The sequence below is a fragment of the Apostichopus japonicus genome, chromosome 9 (assembly GCF_037975245.1).
Source record: "Apostichopus japonicus isolate 1M-3 chromosome 9, ASM3797524v1, whole genome shotgun sequence".
In the NCBI taxonomy this organism is placed as follows: domain Eukaryota; kingdom Metazoa; phylum Echinodermata; class Holothuroidea; order Aspidochirotida; family Stichopodidae; genus Apostichopus; species Apostichopus japonicus.
Genome location: NC_092569.1, coordinates 10,578,222 through 10,605,412, shown reverse-complemented (window position 1 = coordinate 10,605,412; position 27,191 = coordinate 10,578,222). Strand labels below are relative to the sequence as shown.

Genomic DNA, 27,191 nt, shown 5'->3' with positions numbered 1-27,191 from the left:
CTGGTGAAATTGTCTCTGTAATTCTGATCAAAATATATATTTAGGCAGATACTTTCATTAACTGTTCAGAAGACCTAATATACCATCATCATGTGTAAAACAGGTTACAGGACATGCTGCCCTCCTTAAATTGTAGATGCCTCTCCTTAAAGTCGTGGCGTCCCTCTGACCCACAATTTCTGGCTACCGGCCTGCCAATCAGACAACAAAAAGAAGAGCTTAGTCAACGTCTTAGAAAAAAGAAACAGGAGTGACTGTATGGTTATATAAAGACAGCCGATTAATTAAAGTGAGGGCACTATAAATAAATGAAGAGAGTATTAGCTAATGTTATGACTTTTACTTGTGTATTCATCATTCGTTTATGTTAGAAATATTGCCTTCTTTTAAATACAACTTTCTCCAAAGTCAACCAGGTCATGAACAAGTCTTTCACAAACGCTGATCGAACACATCAATGAGCAATCATAGATATAGGAATCTGTTATGTGACACGTCTTTGTGGCAACTCGCCTTTGTGGCGACCCATCTTTGTGGCGACCACTCCGACCAGTCTTTGTGGCGACCAGTCTTTGTGGCAACCCATCTTTGTGGTAAAAAAGTTGACCTCACTGTGATTCAAATTCAATTGCAGTTTGTAATCTTAAATTAACGGAAATATTTTGCCTCCGAGAGAATTTACACTTGCAGGAGATTAAGATCATTGAGAGAGCATCCAAGCAATCTTCATGACCACTGCTACTCATGCATGTAGATGGGTCTACAATGCTCCAGTGCTGGCTTTTGATTGGTTGTCGGACAGTCTCAAACGACTATATATCATGCTGGAGAACACTTTTACTTTACCCGATGGACAAATACTTTTCTTCTTTTTTTATCAAATTCAAACTACTTATACCTTCCATTCTACAGGGATACCATTGGAAATTCAATATTGCTGTTTGTAAATCTCAAAAGATATTGAGAATGAAACAAAGTCAATCCTGTTTTGTCCACCAAATGTTGCAAAAACATGAATAAATTTAAAACGACTCCACAACTTTTACAACCATATGCAACAGAAGGCATGGACATTTCAACACATGCCATGCTAAATGCTTATATTGCTTTATGTAATTTTTGAGAACAACCTGCATAAAGGCAGAAACACACTTGTTCACACAACTTCCACTTAGAGGTGATGCTTCCATGATTCAATTTAACCTAACAATTAACAAAATATCTCAAAATAGCATCAACATTTGAAACTTCTCCCATCAACAGTTTTCAATGAATCTACCCCTCCCTATTAAACACTGTCATGTCTCAACACCACCACACACCCCCCCTTTCCCCTATCCCACTAGCATCCACGACTATAGCTCTTTTCTGAACAGCCCCACTTAATTGCCATGCAACAGCGTGCACATGCTGCAAAGATTTAACAAACTGATAATACAAAACCTAAACAATATCTTGCCCTTTTCACACCTGGTACCACTTTTCACAAGATATCTAGCATCCACTCTACATTTACCCAACAAAATATCTATGATATTGTTCTAACCCCTACTTTAACAAAGATCATAATGTATTCAAACCTTTTGGTTAGTTCTGTATTTATTTATGTCTAAGATCATCATAGAAATTCTGTAAAATGTTTGAAAAAACAGTACAATTGTGACTTCACTCCACATCATCCACTTTAACTTTATCATTACAATGAGTGTTTCCTATAGTTTGTAGTAACATACCACTCTCTAGTGCTAAAATACAGTCGACATCTGTGAGCGGAGTCCATGGAGTGGTTGTAAACGTTCACTTTGTCATAGCAAATGAATATTCATAGCTTCTGTTTGAACCTCAAATGTTTATGATACAGTGGGGATTTCAATTTGTGAGATCACTTCATCAAGAAAGCCTCACTTTATAATAGCATATGAATATTAATAGCTACTGTTTGCACCTCAAATGCTTACGATACAGTGGGAATTTCAATTTGTGAGATCAGTTCATTAAGAAATGGAAGCCTCACTTTTACCATTTACGAATGAGTTTCAAACTGGACGTAAGCTTTAAGTCGGTGCCTTTGTGGATTGAGTCTATGTAGAGACATGATGGTGACTACCACAGTGTTACAAGACCACCATTACACGTGTAGGACAAAACAGGAATATCGAGACGTGAGTCCATCGAGAGATAACCGACTCCTCAATCTGTTCTCAAAATCAAGACAAGGATGGGTTACTCTGCAGGGCATCGGCAAGGAATAGTTTGCCGAATGTCTGGGATGCTAGCTTATTTATCTCCGTGCAGTATATCTTCATCTGTCCAGAGGATAAGAGTCCTTCTAACCTTGGAGGTACAGTTGGAGGTTTAAACAGCTTATTCAAGTCCTCGTCGGGTAACCGGGCTTCTCCTTTCTCTGCACGGGCTTTGTTCTCTTGCTCCTGAGTGATTAGAAGGAAGTAGGTAACAACAATAACATCTTCATGTAATCATGAAAGTGAATAAGATTGTAACAGGTCAAGAAAGGTAAAAGCATCCATTATTTTTATCTTGATCTGTGTCATTTCTTCTTACAGAAGTGTGAGAGCAGAAACATAGAGGCATTTGGATTCAATGGATTACCAGAATGGGTGAGCAGAAGTGGGATTTGAAGTAAGGGCAAATATGTGCACAGCTGTGACCAAAGCAGTGACCTGTTTTGTCAGGTTTCTCTCTATGTGGCAGTAACCTCAATACACAAGAGGTAAACCATTTCACTCCAAGAACGAGGAACATCATAACGAGCGGTGATCCATGCATATCAACTCGACGTATCAAGTCACTAACGTGGACAGGAATATAACAAGCAAGGAATATAACAAGCAAGATACATTCAGAGCAATGTATCTATCTCTCCTCTCTCCATTACCCCCCCCAACAAAAAGCCCCCAACACCCCCCCCCCAAAAAAATAATAACTGCCTGTGGTGAATGCAACACCAACTGGTGGTACCCTACTTAACCATTAAAAGATAAAATAACTGAAGAAAAGAACAAAAACTGTTACTTTAGTTCACCAAACTTACATCAGGAATACTGAAATTAGACATAAGTTTCGAAAATGGTATAATAAACCTTTCGTTAACTTTGTGGAACACAAAATATTCTGTATTGGACTGAGCAAAGTAATTACTATTAAAATAGGTTATAACTCCTACAATTACCCAAATAATGTAACTGCTCAGGTTGATTTTGTTTACGTGAGAATGAAAGTGATCCAGTCGGTTATGACTATTAAATAGCTTTAAAAAATGACACAAAGTCATTAGCTAATGGCCAAATGTAGCTTTAAAGATACATTGACTACAGAGCATAATTTAGGCTTCACTATGCTACCAGTTGTTGAGTTTTATTTCATTTCTCATATCATACTTTACCAGGGGATAACTTATCCAATACTGCATCACAAAATGTTAAGTACAATGGTGGAATTGCTATAGATAGTGTACGGATGTATAGCACTATTGTTTTTACACATTTTTCACACAATAACCATAGTATTTTTCAGAGACAAATTTTAGACCCCTTAAAAACTGCAAAACAAAATTCTTTTCTCAAAATAAATGCTTTTAGATCCATGTATGTGCGTAGCGAATCGCACATTTTGCTATGTAATACTAGATAAATGACTCCCTGGAGTAAACTAGAAGAGTAACCTTCTTACCCTCTTGTAGAGATACTGTTGCTTCGCTCCTATCAACTTGTTGATCTGCCGTTGATAGTTGACGTATTTGTTGATGTCTTGATTTAGGTCATCTACCTGATCCATCAGTAACTCCACATTCTTCTCCAAAAGATTTCTGCAAGATAATCAAAAAACACCTCTTAAATCTATATTTGGAGTTTTGACGACTAGATGAAATGATAAAAGGCACCTTGGCATCTCAGTAATGGAGCATATAAACAGCCATTAGTTGAGCGTGCAGTATGGGCATCATACTGCAGTTCAATATCGATATCGGTAGATGAGTGGAGGTCTTTAGTGAAATTATTGAAACGGCCAAAAGAAGAATACCAGTAAGCCAGTGGGCTTATTGTGATTCCTTGCCAATTGAGATTATAATCCCAAGCTTTTGTCATTGTTGATTAAATTGATCAGCAAGGTTCTTTCACTGACTGTGGACCTACCTACTAAATATATTAACTTACCATGTTTACAAGCTATTTTTAGCAAAAATCAACTCAAGCCCTGCCCCCTAATAAATGTGCATAATATCACATTGAACATACATTATCATGTACCCGCTATCCACCAACACCATCACACAAGGTATGATTCAATTTTAAAAATGCTTACATTTGACCATGTGACCTCATTAATATTCTTGAGATGTGCACCAAAATCAATAGGGCTCTTTTACTCACTATTGCGCATATATACCAAGTATGACTTCAATCCAACTTGTCGTTGTTCAGTTACAGTGTTTACGAGCCAAGGGCGTGTTTACGAGCCAAGGACGCCACATACACACGCACACACACAGACACAAGCAATCACAATCGCATAGATTCCTTCAGCCTTCGGGCAAGGAATCAAAAAGGAATCGCTCTTGAATGAGAAATAGTTCTTACTGTAGTTCAAATGGCACCTGATTTTAACAACCACAAAAGTTGACAGAAGTAGCTCTGTTATGACATTTCAGAGTTGTCATGAGCAGTCATTGGTACTATTCTCAACATCATATCACTAAACTTTCCTTTGGTAAGTGTTTTGAGGATGTATCCCACATCCTTGTTCCAACTGCCTCAATGGATTGAAACATCTCTCTACAACTCCCCCACCTCTGCCCCCCCCCCTCCACCTACCATGTTTGTTCTTTCCATTGGAGAACTTACCCTGACGACAAACTTAAGAAGCTGTCTCCTGATGGTGGTGAGACTTCCTCTACTTCACAGACCAGAGCGTTGATGAGATGAGAATTCTTTATCACGATGGGAATCTCTTCAAACAGATTCTCATAGCCAAGATTGGACTTTTTCAACCTACCCAAAGCAAAAGTAGAAGTTCTTGGTAATTATCTAAAGCTGCAATTAAGTCATACACAGGATGTACCTGAGACAACCATGCATATTGCAAACACTTTTCCAAAACTAAGTTTTCTCTAAATTTGCAACATTTCACAAAAGAAACTTTGTCTAAATTTTTGGGTATATTCAACAAAAGTTAAACAGTTGTATCTTCCTGTTTTTCTTTATTGCAATCAGACAGATTAGCATTATATTTGCTTGTTTCTGCAGTCGTGGTATGCACGAAACAAGGCAACTACACATGATATTACATTCAAATAACTACTGGGTTGCCAGTACACACGATCGGGTCTTCAACAAATCAAAATACAAGCTATACAACTAGTTCATTGATATTCTGACTATGATATCGGTCTTGGAAACTGGATTCAACTAATACAGGTAAATACGTAACAAAATTAGCTCATACAGGTAATTCAGGGGTAAAGTAAAACAAACCCAATTCTGCTGCTTTTCCTCTCAAACAAGCTAATAAGAAATGGAGAAGAGTCGGTAAAGATATTATATTGAAGTATTTACCCGTCTGGGGAAAAATCATCCTCTTTATAAGCCTCAATGGCTGCTGGAGTCAGTCTGTATGGTTTTAAACTAAGAGTGGACTTGGCTGTCTTGACTGGATCTGAAAGTAAAGAAATTCAATTGGTTGGAGCTCTCTGATAGCAGTAGACCAAAACTTTGCACTCACTTCGTGGGATTGAAACAGACTACGAGACAAAATGCCTGCACTAAAGTTTACATAGGAATTGCACAACTGAAGGAAAGAAAACAGATTATCAGACTCTGTTAAAATCATCATGTTATAAGCTGAATAGTGATGATATGAAATCATTTTGGGGAAAGGAAGGGACATAACTACGGCTTCATTGTTTGTCAGATATTTGGGTTTACTAAATATACCATATAAAAATATCACTTTTACAGATGAAACAATTGTATGTACAAACTATCAAACCTCTCTTTGTCCCCCCACTGTTTATCTCCTACCTCTCCTCTTCCCCTGTTGCTTTCATCTCTCCATCCCTTGTCTACTAATCCCCTTACATCTATCTCTTTGTGTTCACCGTGCTAATTAACCTGTCTGTATTCTGTGCGTGGTTTTGTCCCTTCTGTTACTGTTACTTGTCATTTAGCCTCTGAAGAAGATCCTGCTAGGATCGAAACGTCAGGCCAACTTACTTTAACACATTCTATTACACAGGCTCACTAGTGGATAAGCAGTTTGCTAACAGTTTTATTTTATTTTAATACAAACTATCAATTCTACTGGTTTGAAAGTGGTTTCTGTCACAGAATTTGCAAAGCTACATAGTTTGCTCCTGATATTACAGACAGACTGTACCTGAATTGCTTGTTTAGTTTGCCCTTGTTTTCCCCTTCCTTACCATAAATTAGGACAACAGATTCTTCTATAGAATTCTGATAATTGAACTGTGATTCCATGAGGGCCTTATTCAAGAATGCACCATACTGCGTGGACTGGTACCAGCCAACGTGGAGATGATCGATGTTGACATGCCGCAAGTTTCTCATCATCTCCATTTGGTATTGCTCTGAGAAAATGATACAAAACAACCAAAACAATTAAAAAACCGAATAAAAAAACAAATAGTTAACAAAGAAGAGTATAATACCATAAACAACTGCCAAATAATTCTTTGAACTGTAGAAAATATGTTTCATTTAGCACAAAGAAAAACAGGACAAAAGCAACTTTGTACTGAAACTGATTATCAGTAATTATGCTACTTGATGGCTGATCATTTCTTGTCAATACAGGATGGCTCTCACATCTAATAAGATTTCTCAAGTTCTTGGGTTGCCAACTTCCATGTATTAGAGATACTTATTCATGCCGTAATCTCAAGTAGGCTTGTTTACGGCAATTCCCTTCTATTTGGTGTAGCTACATCCCAACTATCCAGTTTGCAAAGGATCCAAAACATGGCTGCTCGATTCATCATCCATAGGGCGAACTGGTTTTCCCCCCATCACTCCTATACTGGGAGAACTACACTGGTTACCAATAAGTCTCCGTATTGACTACAAATTCCTCATTCTAGCTTTTCGTGACATTTAAACTGGTACCCCAACCTACCTTAACTATCTCTTACATCAGAAAGCTAAATGTAGACCAATACGTTCACGTTATAAATTTCAACTTGAAGTTCCAATGTCACAAACAAGATCTTTTGGTGACCGTATCTTTCAGAATGCTGCACCAGGTTTATGGAACTCCCTCCCAGTTGAACTTAGGTCTTTGGATTCTCTTACTCAATTCAAGCACTGTATTAAACTATCCTTTTTCCTCAACTATATTAGTTTTGCACCTTCAGCACCCGAAAAGCGCATTGAACAACTTTTGTTGCAGTCTGCACTATTTAAGACTAGTTATTTTTATTATTATTATCCGAAATAGTAAAGAACAAAGACATTTTACTGACCTGCAGTATCAATCAATCAATAGTATATTCATGATGGTAATCATATCAATTAGTATCTACCCACGCAAAGTTAGCATGACTGAATTTTGTTCAATATCAACTAATGAGGTCTCCTTTTGCTTATAATACATAAATGTTAAACATCAGACATTATGAAATTCTCAACCCTACTGACAATATACAGATTAGAGAGAACATCATCAACTGTTTGAAATCATAACGGAACAACGATTTGAAGGAAAAGACTAAACCTAATGATATTATCACAGGCAATGTTAGTGACTCTTTAAGCTTTCAATAGATCTGAAAAGTGAATCCATTTACCATCATCAAAACCATCTTCATCGGCATTTTTGGGGAATGGAAAACAGTTTGTTATCTCTAGAGTGTCTCCTTGAACTAAACCCAGCAATACTCCTTGGACAAGTTCTCCATGCCCTCCACCTTCTTCTTCGCAATGTTTGATTATCTTTAGAACAACCTGTGGATGGAGCAATTACAGAGTTAAATAAAGAATATATTTGAAAACAAGAGCATCAATGATGCAGTATCTCAATACTGGAAGTTTTAATTTTTATTCCTAATTTCAAATCTTTGCTCTGTCTCTACAATTATCAATATCAATCATGGTACAACAAATATATAACTTGCATTTTTGGCACGAATAGTCTCTGCAGGTTACACTTTATCCTGCTAGTCTTGCCTTTAGCGCTCATTGCCTGTTAGTCGAAAGAACGACGTTGCAAGGTTTAGTACTGTCATAGAATATTTAAGAACTTGTTTTTTATGTGGTATCCTTCATCTTAGGTCAGTCTCAGTTGGACTTTTTGGTCATATAGTTTGACGTCAATGACAACAGCCAAATTAGAAGAGGCGAACAACTCGACCATATTCTTGATGCCTGCCTTGAGAGCTAGGCCTATTGACCTCCTGTATGTTACTGTAGACTGTAGTGGTGACTACCATCAAAACTGTGTCCACTTCTAGATATCAAAACAACCCACGTTTTTCCATCTCAGTTTTTCGGACATGAAGATTTCATGGATTTATGACTTGGAAAAAATAATGTAAAAGAAGATTACAAGTTTTTATATGCAAGTGATGGGTGGCCTCCTCTTCCCCTAATAGCCACCTCAGTTCCTCTCCATTTTGTTATTTTATTTTATTTTTTTGTACATTTGATGTCAAACATTACAGGTTCAAAAGAAAGCTAAACATACTTCTTATAACCTTATACATCTTATATCCTTATAAATAAAACATAACCTTATACAATTTTTATAGTCTTATCAAAGTTGTGATGCTATGGCCAGCTCCTCTTTTATACGTACCCATCAAACAAACTTACCCTGGTCCTTCCTAGGAAAAGCTGTCTGAACACCAGTACAATGCTAATGTGGCTATCACTGAAAGCCTAATAGGCCTAGGGGCCTAGCCTAGGCCTATATATATCAGGGTTGGCATTTTCCCGGGAAAAACCCGTTTTTCCCACTAAGCGGTGAAAACCAGGTAAAAACCGGGAAAAACTGGTAAATACCGGTAAAAACCGCCTCCGTCTCGAAAACTAGTATTAATTGTCCGTAAAATGCAGGGTCATCAGTAGGCACGATATTGTTTCATGACAGGCATATTTTATTGAATATGGGAGTTTCTTAGCTTCATTTTGAGCTATTTTATCACATTCTTATTCTACTTTTTGTGGAAAAAAGAGTATTTTTCGTATTGCACATGTATAGTTATTCTGTCACGATCTCTTTAGCAGTATGCATTGCCTATTGCCCAAACCATTATAGGTCTACACTGGGACATTCACCCCTCCTAAATTCCTCAGGCCTATTATGTGGCATGAACAGCGGAGGATAGAACGAAGTGGCGAACCATGGCATCCAAAGCCTCAACGGGACAAGGAACCATATAATAATATAATATTATGTGCTCAGACAGTTCATTCCATTAATACAGTAGGCAACAGTCTATTGATGTGAACTTCAATCCAGGGGGCTCAATAGAAACTGCTTTGAAACTTTGTAAGGCACATGGGCCCAATTAAAGTATTAAACGCACAATGGCCCTATGGAGCCATTCATACAACCAAACTGTTTACCTTGATGCAAACATGGTCCAATTATTATACAACTTCATGCATGAGTGATTAAACACTTTGAGGTGGACAGGTGAGGTGATACTGGGCACTTCCTGTGTATAGGCTAACTGAAGAGGTAGGAGTATCAACAACACAAGTAACTGTTCCAATTGTTACTTATTCTCAAATTAGTTGATGTCACAACAGTCACTTAGTACAGTGCCTATAAGCATAGTACAGTGCCTAGTGCGAAGTGTGAACAGAGTACAATTTATCGCAGACATGAAGTGATCGTTCTTGGATGTGAATCATCATTTGGATCTGAGCGGACTAATGTGGCATGTATAATATGACGAACCATAGCCCTAGGAGGCACCAACAGTTTGATACGAGTCCATTCTCTAGATAATGGAATTATGCATCTCGATAGGAAAATAAAGTTGGTTGATTTGGGCATCCAATATATTATTTATTTGAATTATTTATAATAGTCTAATCGGTAAACTCACAAGTTATAGATCATAGCTGTTCTTTGGATGTAACCCAACCCCCTACCATAAGATGCCATTTTCTTGTAGATTCTATGCTCCTCCACAAGTTCCACATGAGTTTTTAGGAATTATATATAATTTGAGGTTTTTCCCGGTTTTTCCCAGTTTTTCCCACTTATAGGTGGGAAAAACCTCCCGGTAAAAACCGGTAAAAAACTTGTTTTTACCGGGGCGGTAAAAACCGCCCGGTAAAAACCGGCCAACCCTGATATATATAGATATATATATTTTTAAATGCACTAGGCCTACAGTAAGTAGCCTTCAGAAATACAAGAATGTGTATACGTAATTATACAAAATACATGAAGGGCAATCAAACAAACTTATCATGGCCCTTGCTCTGAAAAGCTACCTGAACACCAGTACTATCCTTAAATGGATGTTACAAAAACGAAGGCCTAATATAAATTAAATGCACTACGTAGAATCAGGGAGTTATAACAACTCCCTGGTAGAATTCAGCAGTACAGAATGTAATTAGCATGCAATACACTAACACCTAACTACAGAACAAAATTGTTCGCGAGGGTAGCCATTTTCGTATATCTAACATGCAGCTGTTATGAGTCATAGCCAATCTGCTACAAAACAGACTTGGGGGCGGGGCTTAATCATCAAAAACGGACCTTTTTACTAAAAGTAGGGGCGGCAGCTCAGTGTTGTTTTAAGAAAAAAAAATCATTTAAACATCAAATAAAGCAAATAAAAGCCATTAAATGTCATATAAAAGTAGTAAAATTCTTATTAACACCTACCTGTAACAACAAATGAAAGTTTAAAATTTTAATAAAATATATAATACATAGGACCCTATCTTAGACGATACCACTGTTGAAAGACAGTTCTATTCTATTCTCTTTCATAAAACATTTTATAAGTTTTGGAGCGTGTGCAAAACAGGTCTGTCAAAGTGTGTTTTCAGTCCAAATTGGCCCGATTTGGACATAAATCGGTGAAAAAGTCACAGAATGAGATACAATTCTGGAATAAAAAATAGTAACTTTTGTTGGTCTATATGATATATTCTTGCTCTGGAAATTCCAGAGAAAAAGAACTTTGTTTGAAGACGCTGAAAAATTTTTAAGAGAAGAGAAAGTCCCACTTACTGTTACAATATCTCTATACATGTAATGTATTGAGATAAAAAATCATATGGATGAAGAATGAGCTGTATGTACTCACTGCTTGCTAAGGCAGTCCTTAGACTCCAGAGCTAAAGTTCACTTCAACACCTATCAGTCATATGAGATAGTTTTATTGTTTTTTGGCAAAATTTAAAATGTATGCATCCTCCTGTGTATCCAAACATGGATTATGCAGTTGGTCACCAAAAGGGCTAACACACCAAAGGTACAATACCAACTGCTGACAAATGGGAAATGTTTGGGGACTACATCCAAAATATGTTGAATTGATCACATGGAAGTTCAGTTGTTGCTGAGAATAGCTTCAGCTCTTCTACCATTCAATACTAAATGAAACTCATTTTTTGGCATTCTGTATTTGAGCTGCCAATAATGCATTTCAAAATATATATTAAAATTAAATATGTTACTAGGCCTACAGTAATAGTAATACTAGAGTAGAACATTACAGTAGAAATTGCACTAATTTTGGCCATAGGCCTAGGTAACGAATGATAATTTGCAATGTAGCATGATGGGCTGCAATATGGCATACCTAAGACTTTTAACTGGAAATTTTCACTTGTTATCAAAATAATGCCTCAAACTAAGATCTACAAATGTGTAACTACTAAACTAGCTTAATGTACATCAAGTAAGTACAGTACTAGGCCTTATGGTTACTTAACAACTTTTGTCATGAAAGTTTTAAGAAACCCTGGCCTATTTGGCCATGGGGGCTGTGTCATTCCGCCATCGGTACATTCCGCTATAGAAAATGTGCTCTTTCCGCAAAAGAAAAAGTGCCATTCTGCCATGTTACTCAGATGGCGGTAAAGCACTTTTGTATGGCCGCTGGCGGAAAGAGCACATTATTGTGGGTGCACTGTAGGCCTATATGCACTGTACATTGCTTTGATTCACACTACCTAGGCCCGCAAAATCGTTTGTTTAGATCAACAATCACTACACCATCACTAAAACAACCATTTTTTTACTGAAAAGTACAAAAATCAAATATTTTGACACTTTTACAACCTAACTCCACAAAACAATGTTTTTCGGTAGCCTAATTTGTTATATTCCTGTTCTATGGGAAAGACTCTATAGGCATGTGTATTAGAAAGGTACTAAGATGTTTAATTGCTGAGAAATGAGCCCTTAAATTTCAAGAAAATGACACAGTTGCGACAAATTGCAGGATTTCAAAGTGTGATAAATTACTTCATCTTCGACACTGTTGTTTGTGATTGTGTCTTGTTCTAATCTGGCGGAGATTGGATTTTAGACTGTTGAAACATCAGGCCTTTATTGTAACTTTCATTTATTTTGACTTTGTGGGAGTTTTTTCTTGTCTCCTTTCCTTTCTGTATACTGTTATTGTACAGTCATTAAGTTTTAAAAAAATGTCCGGTGCTGACAGGATTCGAACCTGCGTAGAATATATTCCATTGGAACTTAAATCCAACGCCTTAACCACTCGGCCACAGCACCATAGCTGTTACTATAGGGTATTATTATGTAGTTATATCATCTTAGGAGATTTCTTCATGTTGTGGATGTGATGCCACTATACAACCAATGCAAACTAAACATAACCGGAAATCCCCTCTTTTTTTTTATTTAGGGGCAGTGCACATATAGTCAGAAAGTATATATCACAATTTATTATAAGGATCATGCATGCATAAATTACTCTTCACCATAGCTATAAAGCTTGGTGCTCTGGAAATATGAAAGTGCACCAAAAGTGTTTCTGTCACAATCTTTCAAACAAACTAATCAGTTTCATTCCTCTCAACAAAGACACTTCCCTTGACTTACGGGTAGCCAATGATTGTCAGCACTTGAGCTGGATGCTGTATATATACAGGAATACCTAACTCGGGAAATCCCTAAATCATGAGTATTTGTTAAGTTCAGAACTATGAACTGGTTCATTATGAAAATGCCATATTTGTTCTGCCCATGGATGAGATATGGATACGCAACCTATATTAAAATATAGTCAACTTTCATGACTTGATAATATACATGGAATAAAGTCTGTAAGCTACTGTAGTTATAGATCAACATTGTATAAATTCCATTCAGACTACAGTACGTATATATACAGTATATGTCGAGACCTAGCCTAGCCTATATCATGATTCATAGGAAAAGAACATAATGGCATAACATAATGGCTTCCTGCTTTTATACCACCAAACAATTTAAGAGGCCCTTAAAACTCCACACTGCTTTGAAACGTGAAAGGTAGTGTTGGTAGGTCTAGAAACCGGTTGGTAGTAAGGGCTTAGACCTTTAGGCTATATCAGAGCTAAAGGCTTGTTACTTGATGGGATGTGTATCTAACACTTTCGTTCAGATACTGTAACCAGTACTAACGTTAGGCTAACAAGTAACAATTACTGTCACTAGCGTAGGAACTACATTATAACATATGGAGAACACATGGTACTTATTAAATCAAATAAAACAAAACTAATACAACACTTAAGATCCATCGATTACTTAAAACATAATACGCAATATATAATTTTCATTGTAGTCATAAAAACACTAACCAAACCATCAATTTGGACTCGCGCCACTGGCGTGTCAAGCGTTGAGGGAGCTGCCATTTTGCTAAACAGGTATGGAAGTATGGTCAGTGCTTATGTACAAATTTAATAAAATTTATTGAAAGTTAAAGCTTAAAGTTATGAAAAAACATCTATAGTTGATAATAAATGCTAAATATAATACTTTTAAATCTACTGTAATAATTTTTGTAAGGATATATTAAAATAATAAGTGTGATAAAATATTTTTACCAAAATTTAGGTACATCGGCAATGGTAATTTCCCTCTCCACTTGAATCATTTTCTAATTTATATTTTACTGTGTACGGTAACCCAAGAGCTAAGTTGGGAACAGTATCAGGTACGGCACAATACTGTTGTGGTGCGCTGATCTTGCATGTGTTATTTATACTGTTATAAGGAGAAAACGGTCAAAGAGATAAATGTTGTAAATTATCGTCTAGCATAATCCTGCTGGCAATAAAGGTAGGCTTCTCGCTGAGAATCAACACTTTTATCCGTAGCCTAGTAGGCTAGTACTAATTCGCCTAGCCTAGGCCATAAAGTTTATAGGCTAAGTAAGTTACTGTAGCCTAAGCCAAACTTAGGACAAACCTAGGATTCTTGACTGGCTCCAAGAAAGGAAATTCCTAGGCTAGCACTTAAGTCTTGTATAGCCTGTGGGCTTAAGTTAGTGAATCATTTCCACAAGGTCCAAGTTACACGAAGTATCGATCGCTCTATTAGCAAAAAGCTTTAGTTTCATATGTCACTGATGTACCTGTGGGTCACACTAATTAGCGTCAACTCACGACAACTCACGACAACTCACGACAACTCAAGACAACTCAAGACAACAGGTTTAAAATACCATCAAATACCATCAAATACAATTGATGTTATCAGAGTATATCTGGAAACACGTTTAAAAGTGACTGGAACCAGCGTGCATACAGATCTTTCACGGGAAAAAATGTTTTTGTCGTAAAAATCGCCAACTTTTTTCTAACGTTGAATTGGACGACGTGATGCCATTGCGCTTGCGCAATGACATTGGACCGAACCATTACACTACAGGTAAGTGTAATTTTTCAATAACATATGTAAATTACAATGGAAAAACAATAAGTATTCATTATTTTAAAAACATTCAATGATTTGACGGAGAGAATAATAAAACCGGGCAAGATGATAGTAAGCAAGACTCTGTAAAATTAATAATAACATATGTAAATTAAAATGGAAAAATAATAAGAAGTATTCATTATTTTAAAACATTAAATAATTTGATTTGGAGTTCATTCACCATACTTTGGTGCTTTATTACTACGACAACCCACCTTACCGACACTGTACACAAGGTACTTTCCAAACCTAGCACAAACCCACTCATATTATAATGGTTCGGTCCAATGGCATTGCGCAATCGCAATAGCATCACGTCGTCTAATTCAACGTTAGGAAAAAGTTGGCGATTTTTACGACAAAAACATTTTTTCCCTTGAAAGATCTGTATGCACGCTGGTTCCAGTCACTTTTAAACGTGTTTTTCCAGATATACTCTGATAACATCAATTGTATTTGATGTTATTTTAAACCTGTTGTCTTGAGTTGTCGTGAGTTGTCGTGAGTTGACGCTAATTAGTGTGACCGCAGGGTAGGCTAATCCCTGTTTCTGTCCCAAACCCCCAATAGTGTACTGCACATCACGAATGGTAATAAATAGGACTTGATGGACCTAAAAAAAAGAGATGACGCTGATAACGGTTCCTCAAATTTTGATCAAATTCCAACTTGTACTGTAGAGGAATGAAAAGGGTGACCATGGTATAGGAATTAGGATAGGCAACTGTTTTTTCCTGATTCCCAGACTTTTCCTCAGTGTAGTCTTACTGTATGTGAGTGAATAAGTGTCGGGGTGGATTTACAAATACAAAATTTAAAGTAAATTCTAGACTCTTTATTTGGTAATCTGGCTGTGAATTTTGAGTCCAATTTGAGCACAGTCATTGTGTTTAACATTAAATCTAGACCTATAGTACAGTAATATCATTTTCAAAAAATGTTACAGTTTTCATGGGAAGCAATTAAAGGTTCTCTTCATCCTAGCCTAAGGCCTATCATTTAATTACAATAAACAATAATGAGTGTTGAATGCTAAATGAAATTCTGTTCTTCAATTAGATTGTTTTTTTTTTCTTTTCTTCTTAGAACTTCCTCTTGATCAACTCCATTCAGCATTATCATGAAGATAAAAAGATACAAGCATGCCAAGAAGGTGACCAATTTCTATTTTCGAAACTTCAACTTCCACTGGCCACACCATATTCTGATTGATGGGACATTCACATGTGCAGCTTTGAAAAACCAGACAGAGATCAGAGACCAACTTCTGAAATACCTTGGAGGTCAAGTGCAGGTAAATCTGCCGGAAGGGTTCCTCTCAACAAAGACACTTCCCTTGACTTACGGGTAGCCTATGATTGTCAGCACTTGAGCTGGATGCTGTATATACAGGAATACCTAACTTGGGATATCCCTAAATCAGGAGTACTTGTTAAGTCAGAACTTTTAACTGGTTCATTATGAAAATGCCATATTTGTTCTGCCCATGGTTGAGATACATGGATACGCAACCTATATTAAAATATAGTCAACTTTCATGACTGGATAATATACATGGAATAAAGTCTGTAAGCTACTGTAGTTATAGATGAACATTGTATAAATTACATTCAGACTACAGTACATTTAGGTCTATATAAGTGGAGACCTATATAGGAAAAGAACTTTATAACATAATGTCTTCCTGCTTTTATATGAGCAAAATAGAATGCCTAGCATAAGAAAGAAACCCATGACTACTGAATCCTAATGACCAGATACGCATGCCACTTTAGTTATTTCATTCACTTAACAAAGTAAAAGAATCCTTAAACCTACTACACTTTCATTTCCACTTCATGTTGGGTGGCAGTTTCAGTGGCATATTTAACTGGATATTTCATACCTTAAGTACATCATTAAGTTCAGTGCAATTACACTGGTAATTAAGTGTTGTTCATCATGGAGATCAATATCAGTATTTCACTCTAATAAGTCAGCAGTATCTAGAACAGGCTGTAAAATAAGTTGTACCGATGATACTGTTTTGCATCCTCAGACGAAGTCTTGGGCCATAATTTGCTTGAAATGTACTGCGTCATACATGTATCATTGAAAGTCTAATTTTGAATTTGACAGACTTCTAACGATAAAATACAATTTCTCTCTCGTTCTCCCACAGTTCATGACGTCTGCTTGTGCCCTTCATGAGACCAAATCATTGGGTCATAGACTTCACGGTGCATTTGTCCTTTTAAGCGGGTTTGAGAAAGTTGAATGCAGACATACCAAACCAATAATAGCATCCGAGTGTTTCAGACAACTTGTCAAAGATGGCAACACAAACCACTACTTTGTGGCAACCCAGGTTTGTTGATTTACCAGATTGGTATCGCATGGCCATTGGTATTGATAATTCTTATAGAGTGAGCAGAGTTTGGGAGAAGAAGCAGGTGGAAGTATGATTGTAGATATCTGCTCACTGCAAGAAGTTTTAATGTAGATTAACAGGATGGGTACATCTCTTTGACATGATAAATGTAAGCATGGTATACGTTGATATGTAGGCCCATAGGATGGGATACCTTATTGAAATGTGAGCTGACAGGATAGGTACCTCATTAGGAGAGTGTGATTGTAAGTTACCTATCATTACTGTAGGAAATACTGCAGGCGACAGAATGGGTGTCCATTGATGAGCATGTAATGATGGTATACGTATTCATACTGGTAGAGATGATTTAGGCTGAGGGTGGGAGGTGGAGGTTCTACCTGATTGTGAGAATATGATGGAAGGATACCCACTTTTACTGAAAGAGATGATGTAGGCTGATGGAAAGGGGGAGATGGAGGTTCTACCTGATTGTGAGAATATGATGGTAGGATACCCACTTTTACGGAAAGAGATGATGTAGGCTGATGGAAAGGAGGATGTGGGAGGTGGGGGTGCTACCACTTTGTGAGAATATGATGGTAGGATACCCACATTTACCTGAAGAGATGATGAAGGAAGACCTGATGGGTTTCCCATTGTCAGAATGTAGTCATGGTATACCCATTGGAACTGAAAGTGATGGTGTAGGCTGAGGTGAATGTTTAGAGAGTTCTTGTAGGGTCCTCATAAATAAGGGCAAGAAAGGTTGACAACATAGGTATCTATTAGTCCATTGTTATATAATGCTATGTGTACACCATTTCATTGGATGTGTTAGAAATACTTAGAATTTTACTAGTTTTTTTTTAATATTTCAATAATCCCAGCACCAGCTCTTTCTCAAATAAATTTTGCTTTCTTGTCTTCTTTATCAAGGATCCTGGCCTTACGAGAACTGTTAACAGGTTTCCAGGAGTACCCCTCCTCTATATATCGGGAAAGACCATCATCTTGGAGAAACCTTCGGTATCATCCATGAGGATGGCGAATAAAATAAACATGAAAACGACTCTTTTAACCAGCCACGAACAGGAGACCTTAAAGCAGCTGAAAGGAATCAAGGAGAGACCGACCACGACCTCCACGAGACGGAAACGGAAAGGACCAAAGGAACCGAATCCATTGTCCGTAAAGAAAAAGAAACCGAAGAGGCTGGACGATGGCGGACATGCCACAGGGGAGAGTGCCACAGGGGAGAGTGGCAGGAAAAGGAAAAGGAGGAAAAGAGTGAAAATAGCTCAACATGTTAAAGATGAACTCTGGAAAGGGCAAACAGAACTTGGATGAGAAAGTTTTGATAATTTATGTTGGAGATGATCTGTAAGCAGGCCAGGCAGAATCTTGAAGAATACAGTACTGTACGTTGAAGATGAATTTCGGGAATGGCGGGTCGGAAGGTTGACTTGAACACAGTATATGGACGATGAACTCTCGAAAATTAAGTAGAGAGCGCAGTCTGTATTAAACATGCGTCGTTAAAAGGGTAGACGGAATACTTAAGGTGTGGACTTAAAATGGCTGATTGCGGGTAAAAGTATAAGCATTTGTGAAGTCACACTCATCAGGAGATAGTATGATGCATATATCTAAAAGCAATTGAGAGGTTGAAGATTTGACTCTCCAAGAACAACAAGAAAATTTCTAAATAGGCTTAGAATGTCACAATATTAATCACTTGCTAAATAAGAAACCTATGCCTACAGTACAACATCCACTGGCTAAAATCAAAATTCCCCATTGCATTTTCCTTGAGTTAATTCAAAAGCAACATTAACTTTGTACCAGCAGCAAAATACCAGTGTCCATTTTTTTCTACTGGTAAATTAGCTCAATTTCTAGGTCTACTAATCACACTTTGTTATACCTATGAAAGCTAATTAATGAAAGACAAGCTATTCATCAATCGGTTGAACAATGCTATATATAATAATGGGCATTGTTAAAAGTGTTAAATATAGCATATTTTGTTGCCTACAGAGTTGAAGTAAAATATTTTGCAAGGATTTGGTTGTTTCAGTTTCTTTGGCCTGGAGTTTGACTAGAGTGCAAACCTCATGTGGTAATTTGCTATAAACATACTGTAATATATGCTTACCATCCTATTATAACATTGCATTTACATTGAGTTGTTGTGCCATATTTACAAATAATTAACTACCACATGTATATGTTTACAGCTGTTTGGTTGTTCTTAATTAGGGAGTAAGAATCTGCTCAGTTTAATACAGAAAATGTTGTGTCCACCAAAGTTAATGTAAAATCTTATTTTTTAACATCTGCCACCACTGGAAGTTGATGCCTAAATATATCATCCCTGGTTCAGTTTTGGCCTGTCAAAATAGCATACAAGTTTTTGTGGTAGCATCATTTTCCTTGGCAGTCGTGTATGGTACAAACAGATTGCTCCTTTGATCTCAATTTCTCCTATTCTAACCACGTTTCGAGTGGCCTGCACAGGATTTCAATGGTGGATTAGGGGGGACCAAATTATAAAATCTTCCCAACTGATTTAAGTAGGGACGGACCCTATGTAGAAGGACCAGAGGTGAGTGAAGAATTTTATAGAGGATGGGTGCTGCGCTGGGGTCATTGAAGCCAACTCCCATGAAGTCGTGGTGGTTTCTTCCCCTAGAAAAATCTTCAGAAGTTAAACGGTGCGTTCTGATGCATTATTTATTTGTGAGGAGCTCTAAATGCAAGGTTGTGCTAATAAATACTCATTTTTGTGTGTGTTGGGTTGAAAATGGGATGATCAGACATAGCCGTGATCTAAATCTTCCTGGCTGAAAGTAAAGTATCCCCCCAACTGGAACATTTTCCCTTAACTGATTATGGATGATGGTGACCCACACACCTCCCAATCCCCTCCTCACTTTGCATATGCTAGTAATATGTTAGAAAGAGTAAAAGTGATGATCTATTCCAAACCTTTGACTGGTCTTACTGCCTCTTTCAAAAGGCCATGGAATCATTTGAAAGGGTCCAAGGGAGGGGATACTGTTGGGGAGAGTAAGAGGGTTTTGTTGTGCTACTGAATAATTTGGAAGTAATATTGCGAAGTTTCAAAGGTGGACAAATCAGTTGCCTGGTCAACAATTTTTCAAATGCATGTCATCAATAGGTACAGTATAGTAATCACACTGTACTAACACATCATGTGATGTACGTACACCAGATACTATTTTGCTCCTAGTTAGGATACCTTACAGTACCATTCAACTGAAAGTTGTCATCAATGACAAGTCTTCCTGTAGTTCTATCTCATACTTGGAAGTAAAACGAACCTGATGTGCATCACTTGTTACAATGTCATCAAAAGCTAATAAAAGTAAAAAAGATATAATATTAGCATTTTCTTGTTTTCAAGTTACATTGCATGGTTTGAACATGAATCCAAACAATACAATAGAAATACATATCTGTCTGGCTTTGATCAAACTAGCCTTTCCTTTTCTCTTGAAGATTGGAATGAGGTTGAGGGGAAGAGCAGACGGTTCTAACAGTGGCGGAGCGTCCATACAGTCAGAGGGGGCAGATGCTCCCCCCACCCCCCCCTGACGGACTCAAATGGACTGCTGGCGCCCTTTTCAGCTTTTTACCACTTTTTACTTATTCACGATTATATACTTTTTTATTGCGCTCTCATCTACCTATTGACATTTGTCACATTTTGTTGGCAATGACACCTATTTGTTCTTCTTTCATCTGCAAATTAGCAAGGCCTGGAAATGTTCATTTCCGGCGATCTAGGAAGTATCTTTACTGAAAAAATTTCTGTATGCTCCGGGCCAACCTGTGGTGGCGCCCCGCTTAGAGTGTCGAAAGCGCCCCTACAGACCATTCTCGTCCCCTTTGACCAATACCCCTAGCTCCGCCACTGGGTTCTAAACGGAGGGAGAGGGTGGTTTATCAATTACAATTACATTAAACTTAAAGCAGCATTTTGCGTTTGGTCGTGGTTTTCTACTTTTTTGACATGTCCATCAAGTTTTTTACATATATCAATCAGCAAACTAAGATATCAGCCAAGTTTTTCCCTGCCAACATCGTTAATTGGCGAGTAATTAAAGATATTTGCAGATAATGAGAAAAGTATCCACGACAAAATTCCACATTTAAAATTAATCGCATACAGTTCCCCCAAAACCACTAGTTTGAATTCAACCAATCAGAGATCCATGTTTAGTTATGAGCCGTTGCTAAAAATAAATTTAAGACTGCGTTGGTACAACCAGGGAGTTGTTATGGAACTCCCTGGTACAACTGCCATATAGACTGTACACAAATCAAGCTTGGTGTTGTATTACGTATTGGTCAATGACGTTCGTAGTGTTTAAATATTCATATTATGGGCGAGGTTTATTGGGATCCCAACGGAAAATATCTTGGAGAAAAACAAAGTTGAAAGTTGCAAATTTTTCAACTTTTATGCCACCATTTGAAGTAAGATTTAAATTGATAAGCATAGAAAACGACGCAAAATGCTGCTTTTAAGCCCAGGTCACATCTGCGCGATTCAACACGCGATTCAACTCGCAATACAATTGAAAGTTGAATCGCGTAGTTAGACACGGGTATCAAATTGTTGCGCAATAAAAGTTGCGCCGTCGATTTGCAATAGAGCAATGTCCTAATCAGCGCAACTTCTCAGAAGCAACTTTTCTGATTCGCGTGATTTTAGTTGCGAGTTGAATCGCGTGTTGAATCGCGCAGATGTGACCCGGGCTTTAGTGATACAAACCAGACATTTGATAAACTTCACATCATAGTGATATGGAAAAACTAAAAAATTAGTATGAATAAAACTAGATAGTAACAGATTGGTCTTTGGTTGCCTTGATTATAAACCTAGAGTTGGAAGAGCTTTCTGTAAAAAAAAAATTCCCCATTCTGCTTGTTTTGTCATTCCTATTAAAAAAACTGAACAATGCAAAAAGGACAAAAGGCCAAAATTTAATAACTGTGCATTGTTTATTTCTTTGCTCCATGTTCCAAATCCATCTGTCGGAACCTATATAACGTGAGCTATCAGATTATAAAGAGAATATGTTTTTACAAAGAACAAAACAAGGGTAATGAAACAACACAGCAAAACCATATGAGGTCGTCAACAACACTAAGCATTAGCATTGAATAAATTAACTTGATAGCACTAAATACCACAGTATGCACAGATTTCATGTTGATACCATAGTGATACTGTACAAATATACACTGAAAACTGCCATATTTTTCCTTTTTTTAAAAACTTTTTGGCCAAGTTCACTTGTTCAAACAACAACAAATTCCTTTTTCACAAGGGGTTCAATTACAAATGTACATTTCCATAAACCTCTTTAAAGGGGATTAGGTTTTTATTTACGTAAATCAAGCATATTCATGTCCATACAAAAACATCAAGTCAATAATTTCCCAGCTGACTAGAAATCCGCTAGAAAGCAACAAAGTTTTGATGACAAATTTGGGAAACGTTCTACCGACTCAAACAGGAAGGAATGTCAATTAGCTAACACTAGAAGTCGAGCAACAATGCATGGTAAACACTCACCACTTACTGCACACAGTACATATGCATAAAGGACAATATCTGTTCTGCATATTCAGAAAGGAGAAGTAGCTTCAGCCAATTGGGAGGATTTTTCTCATTCTAATTACAACTCTACAAGATATTACCCTGTCATGCCTGCAAAGCAGTTGTATTGACAGTACGAACAAACCAACTTTATCGAATAGAAAAAAGGACATTAAAGCATGATATGAAGATATCGAGAACGAATATTGTCCCGATCATGGGTTTCTTGGTCGAAATTGTTTCAATTCTGCAAGATTCCTTCCAAACACACTTCGCAGCACATTCCTCTTGTGATGTAGTTTCACTACAAATTTATAGCCACTTTCTGCTGAGCTGAGAATAACTGGTGAACAAATCCACAATCCCCCAACCCCTTCCCTAAATCCCTCTCCATGTCTATTATGTGAATTCATAGCAATGAACAATCTCAAATTCGAAAAAACCAAACCAGAGCGTCAGCTTAAAACATGCTGAGAATGCACAGATTACTCAAGTGCTAAAACATTCCAAAAGTTAATGTATTTTGTGTAAATATGTACTTTCGATTGCTTCCTCCCTTTTAATAGGGGAACAAATTTTATAACGAGAAAACTTTGTAAATTAACAAGTGTGCAGTCCAAAATAAACCTAACACAAACAAATGTTAAAATGTAAGGCAATTATATAAAAAGAAACATAACTATTAAATTACTGTTTGAGTTATAAGAAAGCCCTTTCAGAGCTCCAAACAACCCAGAGCATGGATGATGACTACTCTTAAAGGACCATCAGCTCTACCACGATCGAAGAAGGAATGATCCTTTGCGGATATATCCATTCTTGTTAGATCCTGTTTGATACAGATCTTCCGATAGAACATTTTTCAGGATAGTTGCTCATCAGCAGTAGGATATCAAGTAAAATATTACAGGAGTAACAAATGATGACAACCAAGACAAAAAAAAAAATTCTTCAAGCCATCCAAGTTTTTTTTGTTTTTTTTGGCACTAATTATTTTTTGGCAATTATTGGGAGAACGAGACCTTTACAATCATAACCATAAAGAAAGCATTTCAAACACGGTCATTCATATGTCTATGGTAATAGATAACTAGTCTATAAACGATGAACTTAACAGAGGCATAGGTACGAAGTGTGTCATATGAAAAAAATTCTAAATATTGCTTAAAGGTAGTGGTAATGCAAGCCCGTTCGAAATGACTACCGCAGGGTTTGGTTTTCTTACTTGCTTGGGTGGTAGACACAATAAAACCAGGACAGACAAATAGGTCCTTGACAATCTCTTCAATGTGAGATAGTTAACATGAGAATTCCTTTGGTAAATAATCCACTTACTCTTTATCAATTTATAGCCTACATCCAACCCAATATGAAACAATGTTGTAATAGAAACTGTTTATACAAATTATTATTCTTTGTAGAATATTAAAAGTAGATCTCATCTCGTCGTGTTTAGACTACCTCTCAGCTTGGACGTTACTCCCTAACACCAGACATAATACTACACTAACATGGAATGGATTCAAACAAACCAATAGTATTACAATATGAACTATGACCTCTTCAGTTCTCTGTCACCACAAATACAATAAGTTGAAACCAAAGCAAACAGACTGAAAAAAATTGGCGGTAAAGAGGGCCTAGAATTTCCAGATTTTAGCCAAAACAAATTAATACAAAGAGACAACTTTAAGTCCTTTTTTTGTGTTTTTTGTTTGCTCTGCAAATGGTGAAATCACACCTGGCATGTAGCCCAAAAAATAGACCTGAATTATGTAGTCTGGATAACACTTGACTACTTCAAACTAAAAAAAATCATTATGAAACCTCTTTATCAAGGTAAAATACAAAGTTGTCTGATAACTCCGTCAATTAAATGCTTTCTGATTTCACTGCTCAATAAGCTAGCTCCACTCATCCAATGTGGAGATGATCATTGGCTAAGGCTCTCTTAACATCCACTTTAAGTGTATTCAAATTTTACAAGTACATTTAGAATGTTCTAGACCAACAACCAAACATGGTCACCATTGAGGACATTTTTAAAAAATCTGTAACTAGCATGCACTAACGGTACCAGTGTCTTAGACACTGAAGCAAACATATAGTTACTTTGCATCATTAAATCACAGATATCTACTTTCTTTCTTTGTTTTAACCACATAGTACATCAAATGGAGAAAACAACAAGTGCAAAACTCATTTCTTTTTTGCTTTCTTCTATAATTTACATAAAAAGGCGCCACAGTTTAACTGTAAAGTAGTGTACTGCCTTGGTTGTCAATTATGTGTTAATTATGTGTTTATTCCATAAATCCAATTGCCACCTGGGCATTACCCTAATTGTACAACTCGTATTTGGGTACGCATGGAGCATGCCGTTAACAGAAATATCACGGTATGTGAACACTATTTGGGTGAGCAATGGGGCATGCTGTTAATAGAAATATTCACAGTATGTGATCTGGATTTGGGTGAGCATGGGGCATGATGTTAATAGAAATATTCACGGTATGTGATCAGGATTTGGGTGAGCATGGGGCATGATGTTAATAGAAATATTCACGGTATGTTATCTGGATTTGGGTGAGCAATGGGGCATGCTGTTAATCAAAATATTCACGGTATGTTATCTGGATTTGGGTGAGCATGGGGCATGATGTTAATCAAAATATTCACGGTATGTGATCAGGATTTGGGTGAGCAATGGGGCATGCTGTTAATCAAAATATTCACGGTATGTTATCTGGATTTGGGTGAGCATGGGGCATGATGTTAATCAAAATATTCACGGTATGTGATCTGGATTTGGGTGAGCATGGGGCATGATGTTAATAGAAATATTCACGGTATGTGATCTGGATTTGGGTGAGCATGGGGCATGATGTTAATAGAAATATTCACGGTATGTTATCTGGATTTGGGTGAGCATGGGGCATGATGTTAATAGAAATATTCACGGTATGTGATCTGGATTTGGGTGAGCATGGGGCTTGATGTTAATAGAAATATTCATGGTATGTGATCTGGATTTGGGTGAGCATGGGGCATGATGTTAATAGAAATATTCACAGTATGTGATCTGGATTTGGGTGAGCATGGGGCATGATGTTAATAAAAATATTCACGGTATGTGATCAGGATTTGGGTGAGCAATGGGGCATGCTGTTAATCAAAATATTCACGGTATGTTATCTGGATTTGGGTGAGCATGGGGCATGATGTTAATCAAAATATTCACGGTATGTGATCTAGATATTGGTGAGCATGGGGCATGTTGTTAATAGAAATATTCACGGTATGTGATCACAATTTGGGTGAGTATGGGGCATGACATTAAAAGTTCTCTAACTAGATTAGAAGTGTCTGGGTGACATATTTGTCTGAATCTAATAAAATTGCTATAACTTAACCATCTTTGCAAACTGCTAGATGGGCACTATCAAGTGGTTTGGATGCAATCGTGTGGTGAACAACACTATCCTGCGCAATGAGTGGTCGAACCCAGAGTGCTTGCCGTTAAGGTTTAAACTGTGGTGGTATTTATATTAAAATTATGCATATTTTTTTTATTGGATTAGTACATAAAATATATACATGACATGTGGGTGGGGGCAATACATATATTGTGACAGTCTGACAGTAATTAGAACAGTCTGTTTTTTTGCAGGAAACCTGTCATTACAGTCTTATCCAATAAATGGTAATATCAAAAGACATTTTTTTTATTTAAAAACAGCCATCTGATTGAATTAAATCAAGGATAAATGAGAGGCATTGAAATGATCCTGGCCTTAAAACACACGACCGTCTGCGAGAGCTGCATGTCGGTGTCACCAAAACATTATGCTCTACCCCAAATACGGTCGTTGTGTTTTATGGCCAATTGTTGAACCCGAGAAATGGTCTTCTAGAACTCCTTGTCCGGATCTTCGTATTCTTCGTCTTGGTAACCAGGATCTTCAACAAAATCTCCACCCTCAGCGGGGTCGCCTTCTTCTGGTGGTTCAAAACCATCCTGTTTGAAGAAAAAAAGGGAAGATGGATCACAGTCAAATCAAAAGGTACTTCAGATTCATTTTTTTCCTTCAAATTGCACAAACCACCACAGAAGATTTATACAAAGGCCCACTCCCCCCACCCCCTCCCCCCTCCAGCCCCCTCCCCACATCTACACCTTTCCTTCTGATCTGACAGCTACACCACATTCCATCCTCAGTTTTACAACAATCACGCTGAACCAAGAAAAAAAATAAAAAGGGG

The 27,191-nt window shown here is 37.2% G+C and overlaps 3 protein-coding genes and 1 non-coding gene across 9 annotated transcripts in view; 1 reads left to right on the top strand and 3 right to left on the bottom strand.

Moving 5' to 3' along the window:
* Positions 1-325: 325 nt before the first annotated feature.
* On the bottom strand, positions 326-13,958 carry LOC139973559 (eukaryotic translation initiation factor 3 subunit H-B-like). Its single transcript, XM_071980334.1, has 7 exons — positions 13,821-13,958; positions 7,820-7,976; positions 6,437-6,604; positions 5,574-5,673; positions 4,863-5,009; positions 3,691-3,826; positions 326-2,429 (listed from the first exon to the last, which is right to left on the bottom strand). The coding sequence occupies exons 1-7, from the start codon at positions 13,875-13,877 to the stop codon at positions 2,208-2,210; spliced, it is 987 nt and encodes a 328-aa protein (XP_071836435.1). The 5' UTR covers positions 13,878-13,958; the 3' UTR covers positions 326-2,207.
* On the bottom strand, positions 12,665-12,747 carry Trnal-uaa (transfer RNA leucine (anticodon UAA)). The gene has a single exon. It is a non-coding gene; the product is annotated as a tRNA-Leu (tRNA).
* Positions 13,959-14,150: 192 nt separating the features above from the next.
* LOC139973564 (rRNA-processing protein UTP23 homolog) lies at positions 14,151-22,499 on the top strand. Of its 2 annotated transcripts, none has more exons than XM_071980343.1 (4): positions 14,151-14,304; positions 16,057-16,237; positions 17,105-17,290; positions 18,233-22,499. In XM_071980343.1, the coding sequence occupies exons 2-4, from the start codon at positions 16,064-16,066 to the stop codon at positions 18,641-18,643; spliced, it is 771 nt and encodes a 256-aa protein (XP_071836444.1). In that variant the 5' UTR covers positions 14,151-14,304; positions 16,057-16,063; the 3' UTR covers positions 18,644-22,499. The 2 variants fall into 2 exon arrangements, with proteins under 2 accessions (XP_071836444.1, XP_071836443.1); XM_071980342.1 differs by having other exon boundaries at positions 16,030-16,237.
* Positions 22,309-27,191, bottom strand: part of LOC139973560 (microtubule-associated protein RP/EB family member 1-like) — a 46,984-nt gene continuing 42,101 nt past the window's right edge. For all 5 annotated transcript variants that reach the window (XM_071980336.1, XM_071980335.1, XM_071980339.1 and 2 more), the window contains one exon: positions 22,309-26,946. Coding sequence is in view for 4 of the 5 variants with exons in the window: in XM_071980335.1 (XP_071836436.1) it covers positions 26,839-26,946 (108 nt within the window). In the remaining variant the exon portion in view is untranslated. The remainder of the gene's footprint in view (positions 26,947-27,191) is intronic.